General features: G+C 32.4%; 1 protein-coding gene across 1 annotated transcript; it reads right to left on the minus strand.

Moving 5' to 3' along the window:
- Positions 1-2,994: 2,994 nt before the first annotated feature.
- LOC111892419 (peroxidase 27) lies at positions 2,995-4,636 on the minus strand. Its single transcript, XM_023888464.3, has 4 exons — positions 4,372-4,636; positions 4,077-4,262; positions 3,797-3,971; positions 2,995-3,643 (listed from the first exon to the last, which is right to left on the minus strand). The coding sequence occupies exons 1-4, from the start codon at positions 4,594-4,596 to the stop codon at positions 3,240-3,242; spliced, it is 990 nt and encodes a 329-aa protein (XP_023744232.1). The 5' UTR covers positions 4,597-4,636; the 3' UTR covers positions 2,995-3,239.
- Positions 4,637-8,050: the final 3,414 nt, after the last annotated feature.

Below are 8,050 nucleotides of genomic sequence, written 5' to 3' on the forward strand. Positions count from 1 at the left end.
ATAGTCCAAGAGACAAGGTGTGGGCTAGCCGTAAGCAATAAGCACGGAGGTTCGGGAAGAGTGGTTGGGTTGAGGTGATAAGGCAACATACTCGGGGTAATCCGGTCCAATGACTGTGGACCTAATATGCATGTTTGTATATGTTCTGTTATGTGTAGTATTTTTAGAGAATTCATTAAGTTTTGTGCTTACCCAGTTGTTTATGTTTTTTCTTAGGTTCCATCTATGATTATGGGAAAGCAAATGCGTGACTGGACAAAATCATCTGTACCATTGAGGATTCCACGTTTATTATATTACTCTAATTTTTCAACAAGTGTAATTTGGAACAAATCATTTTTCTTAACATGGATTTTAGAATTGTGATATTTTACCTTAATTAAAATGAAAATTTTTTGTTGTGAAAATGAGACGTTACAGAATAGAACAATAACCTTCCAGTGGAGCTTCAAAATGTTTTGAGGGTCGATCCTCGCAACCATCATCACTACAAAAAGATGTAAAACGAATATAAACCAAAATATTTTAATTTTAAACACTCATATAGAGATTGATTAATGCGTACTAGTTTTGTAATTTTGATGTTGGTTGATAATTTGTTGTAATTTATTGTAACCGGAGGTTTAGTAGTTTGATTTATGTTCTTATTTTGGTATTTTGATATATTTGATAATTGAAAATTTGATGTGTAGTATTTTATTTTAGTAGTATGAAAACTTGGTAATTTGGTTTTTTGAAAGTTTTGATAATTGGACGTTTGTATGTTGTTTGTTTTGGTATGCAATAAGTTTAGATTATGTTAAATAATTTTGTTTTTTGGTATATTGATGGTTGTTTGGTATATTGGTAGTTTTGGTATTTTTCAAGTAGTTTCATTTTGTTATCATTTTGGTATTTAATTATTTTCATAATTTGTACTTCGGTTTATGTTTCTTCGAAAATTTATGCATTGGTTTATTTTACTTTGATAATTTGTATATATTTATTTTGTAGTAGGCTGATCCATGGATATTATTACTAAGAAACGTACATAAACCTGTAAAGTAGACACCACACTGATCCTGTGGATATTATTACTAAGATCCTTACATAAACTTGTAAACTAGACACCACACTCGTTGTCACAACAAGATACCAATATTGGGGTAGTGATGAGCAGAACGACGAACATGAAATGGGGAGGAGACTAGATTATGTTTTATGTTATCTTTTATGTTTTTCTAACAAAAGAATCTAAGATATATATATATATATATATATATATATATATATATATATATATATATATATATATATATATATATATATATATTTGAACCAATGAAAACATGACAACACATCACTTCCACAATACATTACTTGTGAAGAAAGAAATGGGCACATGTCATTTGATTATTGGTTGCGGTAGATGTTGCGTTAGTTATTTGTTTTCCATAAACTCATTCATATATATATATATATATATATATATATATATATATATATATATATATATATATATATATATATATATATATATATATATATATTTATTCTATCCCTGACTACTCATAGTAAGTTCAATTTTTTCGAAATATTAGAGATTTTTATATAATGATAGAAAAGGAGTTCTTTCGTCTCAAAATCTGAATAATATTATTCATTATTTCAATTTTTCTGGGCATTCATCGAAAGGAGATATGTGCTTCGAATTTGACCAATTGAGATATAGGTAAACATTATTTTTTGATTATTTATCCATTCCAATTTTTCGTCTATTTCTGTATTTTTTTCTAAATTCATAGGTTCGATAACTTGTAATAGAACTGATGCGGGAGAGAAATATTAGATATATATATATATATATATATATATATATATATATATATATATATATATATATATATATATATATATATATATATATATATGAAAGTTCAATAGAGAACCATAATTATTGGTTCTTCAAGGAACCAAATCCTTTTTTCAAGTTCTAAAGCTTATTCTTTATAAAAGAAAATCTAAAAATATCTAAATTCATATATTAATATTTGAATGTGAAAAATATTTTTCGGATTCACCGTATGAATCCGAATTCACATTGTGAATTTTCAAAGATTCACATTGTGAATTTGACGAAATTTTTTATTTTTTCTTCGAGTTAGATATCATTGAAAAAAAGATAAAAAATTATGAATTTCTGTATATTTAGTTTTTTTTTTCGATAAAAAATAATTTTAAAACTTGAAAAAAAAACTGGTTCCTCTATTTCTTGTTGGTTAATTATGGTTCTCTATTGAACCTTTTATATATATATATATATATATATATATATATATATATATATATATATATATATATATATATATATATATATATATATATATATATATATATATATATACACACATATATATATATATATATATATGGATTTTGTATGATGGTATCGATTCTGCATGCAGTTCATCAAATTAGATAGCGTTTTTATAGAATTTGAGACTGCAATTTACATTTAATTATAGTTCCTGTAATTTTAGAAAATTAAAAATAAAAAGGCTTTAGTGGTGAAGGCTTTAGCCGAGACAAAAGGTAATACTGGTGATATAATAGAGGCGACAAAAAGCTCTTAACGACGGGAAACAACGGCGACTCAGTATCGTCAACCTATCGCCTCTAAAATCTTATTTATCGTAGTGTTACGGAGGCCATCTCAGGATATTAATTTTACCTGGAATGTACTTCCACTTGCTACTAACCTCCCCATTTTGTAAAATCATGTCATCAAGAAAGTGTGAAGAAAGACACAGTAAGTATATCGAATTGATATTTACTTAAATTTATAATACATATGTTACTTTGTCTAATTATTGAAGACATCTGTCTATTAAATATTTATGCAACCCTTCCATTAGCAAGAACAAATACAAACGTTATAAGGGTAATACACTCTTTGATGGATGTCTATAGATGTAATTAGAAAAGCACCAAATAAAGAATAATACACATAATTAATGGAGAAAAAAACGTTGAAAACTTTAATTGAATACATAGTTACAAGAAATGTGACAAAGTAAACTCTTGTCTATATAGAATGGCATACCGGGAAAATCACGTGTACGGGATGAAACTCGTGGCACACTCTTTGATGGATGTCTGTTATTCACTAATCAATCTTACGCATGAGATTAAATCAACATGCAAACGTATATCGGCCAACATATTTTTAGGTATTATTTTGGTTTAGTATAAAATCAGGGCTAGTTACTTTTGGTGCATACTTTCCGAACTTCACCTTGAGAACCTGTAAGGACCCCAATCCTGCCCATGTTAACCATAGAGACACCAAAGTCCTTGAAGAATGTGGAACCCTCGCTAGTAGCTTGAATCATGTAAGCTCTAGTCTCTGGGTCATCGAGTAAGGCTGCATCTGATTGAAGAAGTCCCCTCCTCTTTGTCACTAATTTGAAATAGGAGTCATCGAATGTCTTGAAGCTTCCTGGGTCTAACTCAGCAAAAGTGGTTAGATCGTTTGGTTTGCACTTTAACTTCAATCTTGCAATGTAGTTAGGGTCCATGGTGGGGTCTGTATCCCCTTTACCGGTGAAGTTGTAGAGGCGGCTATCAAATGACGAACAATGAGATATCCCTATGGTGTGCCCTCCTATAAATAATCAATAATCCAAATGTATAAGGATTATTAAATAATGCGTTACAGCTGGATTCGATTTTAACTTTTAAAATACATAGCTGGCATTGTCGTGATAGATACTTGTTAAAACAAATTTTTTCACGTATGGAATTGAGAAGAATGTACCTGAGAGAACAACAAGGTCTTTTGTGTTTAGGCCCCGTAATGCCCACGATTGTTTCAAAACACTGATGTTTGAGGCAAATGATGGTAAGCCTGTCACTGGGGTTATGGGATCAATGAATAAAGACACATTTCCATCTCTTCGGCCTGTTTCAACCTCCCAATATGGTCCCTTAGTCTGTCAACAAGTGAAAAAACAAAAAGGAAACACAATTGGTTATCGTGCAACTTGAAATGAAAAGTCATTTCCGAAAATAAGATTTGGGAGAAGAATAATATATACCGCCACTGTAACGTCTCTGGCAACTAATGCAACAATGTCAGCACATGAAACCACATCTGGGCAGGCCTTTTCTAACGCCAGCTTCACCCTATCGATAATGTTGAACCCTCTTAAGCTTAGATTTGGTGGTGAAAATTTCTCGGACTGATTCGTTGGAGAATCCAGTAGCACAGATCCATCACAACCCTATGAACAAGAGAGGCATACAATTATATTAGTAGTTTAATTAAGAAAGTAAATTACGATGCAAAAAGAAAGGTATTAACATCTTGTGCTAGAGTATGCTATTACGAACCCTAATGAAGCAATCGTGGAAGTGCATTCTCAAAAGAGGGCCAGATAGAGATGGTGCTACAGCCATAACATCGCTGATAACCTTAGATACTATCACCTCCGCTTGAGGGCATGATTTCTTATAGAACCCTACTTTCAACCCTTGACCTTCTGCATGTAAAGAAAACAGTGCTAGGACCATTAATTGAAGCATGAAAATCCCGAATAAGTTCATTCCACCAGCCATTTTGAACTGGAAAGACTTTCACACAACTTAAACTTATTTGTCGGATATTTGGAATGTAAACCATATCAAGGCTCATTATATAGTCTATTTGGGAAACCCAATAATTTGAACAGCATCAAAATGTTGTTGTCACCACATGGCATGAATTTGCATCTTATGGAAAATTAATAAAAACAAATATGGTTGACTTTAATGAATTAACACAATCAAGCCGTTTCTAAATGATACAGATAAGATATTAACGGTCATTTTAACAATGGTAATATTTGCTAGGGTCCCGACATTTCTTATAATATCTACCAAACATGTACTATAGATGTCAAAGTTAGCCATCGTCTAATGTTTACAACAACTCATGTTAAAAGTAAAGACAATCAAAAGGCACAAAATAGTTGACTTTGCATTAGGAACATGCATTCTTCAATCATTAACCTAATGCATTACCATCGCAACATCCCAACAAGTTATAAAGAATTCGAGAACAACTTGTAGCAGAATATATAAAATAACGAAAGTAACTGTCCAGCTAATCAATGGATCGATTAAAGCTGATGGCTTCACTCCAGGAATATATGGCTATGGTGACGACACCTATACCGACGACAAAAGTCGTCGCTACAACTCCCCCTATGCCAACGACTAGTCGTCGCCGCACGTTTTGCCAACATTGACCAAAATCGTTTGACCAGGATACTTATGTTGACGACATGTCGTCTCGAAACCTCTGGCGGGAACGACCAAAAAGTATGCGGTATGCTGAAAACCTATGCCGACGACAAGTTGTCGGCATAGAGTTCGATAAATCTATTTTCCAATTATTTATATTCGCTTGTCCAGTTTATCAAAACGACGTAGTTTTACGGAACCTATACAACGACTTGTCGTCGATAATCCACGTGGCGATCCGTGTGAAAACACTATATCGACGACTTGACGTCGGCATAGATATTTTATTTTTCATTTTTTTTTTATTTCAGCAAAAACAAGCAAACGACATCGTTTATTTTAACCCTATACCGACGACATGTCGTCGGCATAGGGGTTTACCTAAAAGACCACAGTCTGCGTTTCATTTGCACGCAACGACGCAGCTTTGTTTTCTTTGTCTCGCTATCGGCGGAAATCGAAGGTACACTCCCAAAATCCGGTGATTAGCGTAAGGTACTATCTCTTCTACCCAATTTCTCTCTTTATTGATGTGTGGTGAAGAATTTTACCCGTAATTTGGAGTTTTTTTTATGTTATTTATTCCAATTGGTTCACCATCGGCTTCCACCATTTTCAGCCATCCCCACAGGCTAGTCCACCTCCGGTTCACCACCTTCGGCCTTCTCTCCTACACTGCTACATCATGTAAGTGTTGATCAGTTTTGGTGTTTTGTTCATATCGTGTTTTTTTTTTTCCTTTCCTGATTTGGTGTATTTTTGGTAACCACCAGCCACAACCCGAGGATACCCATCAAAATTGACAACTGGAATCCTTCCATCACAGTAAAAAGAAAAAAACAGGTTAGTATTTTTATTTATAATTTTTTTTTTGAAACTATGATTGTATATATGTATAAGTTTATATGAAATTGAAATCATTGAATGACTATGAGATTGTTTGTTTGGTATGTGTTTGATTGTGTTGTTTGTTTGCTACGTGTATGATTGTATTGTTTATTTAGTATATGTGTGTTTGTTTTGCTTAGGTTGATGTGAAATTGAAGTTGTATATTTGTACAAAATGTTAATTTAGTTGTTTATTGTTGTATGAAATTAAAATTTTGTTTAAAATATTATAAGAAATTGAAATTTGTTTAGGTACATATGAAATTGAAATTGTATATATACAATGTTAATTTACTTGTTTTGAATTTGTTAAAAATACAGGAATTGTAATGTACTAAATTTGTAAAACACAAAAAAAAAAAACAAAAAAAAACAAACAGTACCTATCCCGACAACAAGTCGTCGCTATAGGTAATTAATAAAACTTTATTTTTTAACCCCGAAAATATTATTGACAAAATATATCCCGACGACCTGTCGTCGGCATAGGTGAATATATCGTGACAACATCTATACCGACGACTCTATTGACCTATGCCAACACGATTAGCGCAAAGTACTATCTCTTCTACCCAATTTCTCTATTTATTGCTGTGTGGTGAAGATTTTTACCCTTAATTTGGAGTTTTTTTTATGTTATTTATTCCAATTGGTTCACCACCGGCTTCCACCATTTTCAGCCATCCCCACAGGCTAGTCCACCTCCGGTTGACCACCTTCGGCCTTCTCTCCTTCACTGCTACATCATGTAAGTGTTGATCGGTTTTGGTGTTTTGTTCATATCGTGTTTTTTTTTCCTTTCCTGATTTGGTGTATTTTTGGTAAACCACCAGCCACAACCGAGGATACCCATCAAAATTGACAATTGGAATCCTGCCATCACAGTAAAAAGAAGAAAACAGGTTAGTATTTTTATTTATAATTTTTTTTAAATTATGATTGTATATATGTATAAGTTTATATGAAATTTGAATCATTATATGACTATGGGATTGTTTATTAAGTATGTGTTTGATTGTGTTGTTTGTTTGCTACCTGTATGATTGTATTGTTTATTTAGTATATGTATGTTTGTTTTTTTAGGTTGATGTGAAATTGAAGTTGTATATTTGTATAAAATGTTAATTTAGTTGTTTATTGTTGTATGAAATTAAAATTGTGTTTAAAATATTATAAGAAATTCAAATTTATTTAGGTACATATGAAATTGAAATTGTATATATACAATGTTAATTTAATTGTTTTAAATTTGTTAAAAATACAGGAATTGTAATGTAGTAATTTGTAAAACACACAAAAAAAAAACCAACAGTACCTATCCCGACAACAAGTCGTCGCTATAGATAACTCGTTGGCAACTGTTAAAAACTTATATCGACAACAGGTCATCGTAATAGATTAAACCTGTGGCGACGACAAGTCGTCGCTAAAGGTTTGCCGACGACAAGTCGTCGCTATAGGTAATTAATAAAACTTTATTTTTTAACCCCAAAAATATTATTGACAAAATATATCCCGACGACTTGTCGTCGACGTAGGTGAATCTATCACGACAACATCTATGCCGACGACTCTATTGACCTATGCCGACACGATTAGCGCAAGGTACTATCTCTTCTACCCAATTTCTCTCTTTATTGCTGTGTGGTGAAGATTTTTACCCCTAATTTGGAGTTTTTTTTATGTTATTTATTCTAATTGGTTCACCACCAGCTTCCACCATTTTCAGCCATCCCCACAGGCTAGTCCACCTCCGATTCACCACCTTCAGCCTTCTCTCCTTCACTGCTACATCATGTAAGTGTTGATCGGTTTTGGTGTTTTGTTCATATCGTGTTTTTTTTCCTTTCCTGATTTGGTGTATTTTTGGTAACCACCAGCCACAACCGTGGATACCCAT

Source organism: Lactuca sativa, chromosome 1, assembly GCF_002870075.4.
Source record: "Lactuca sativa cultivar Salinas chromosome 1, Lsat_Salinas_v11, whole genome shotgun sequence".
Lineage (NCBI taxonomy): Eukaryota > Viridiplantae > Streptophyta > Magnoliopsida > Asterales > Asteraceae > Lactuca > Lactuca sativa.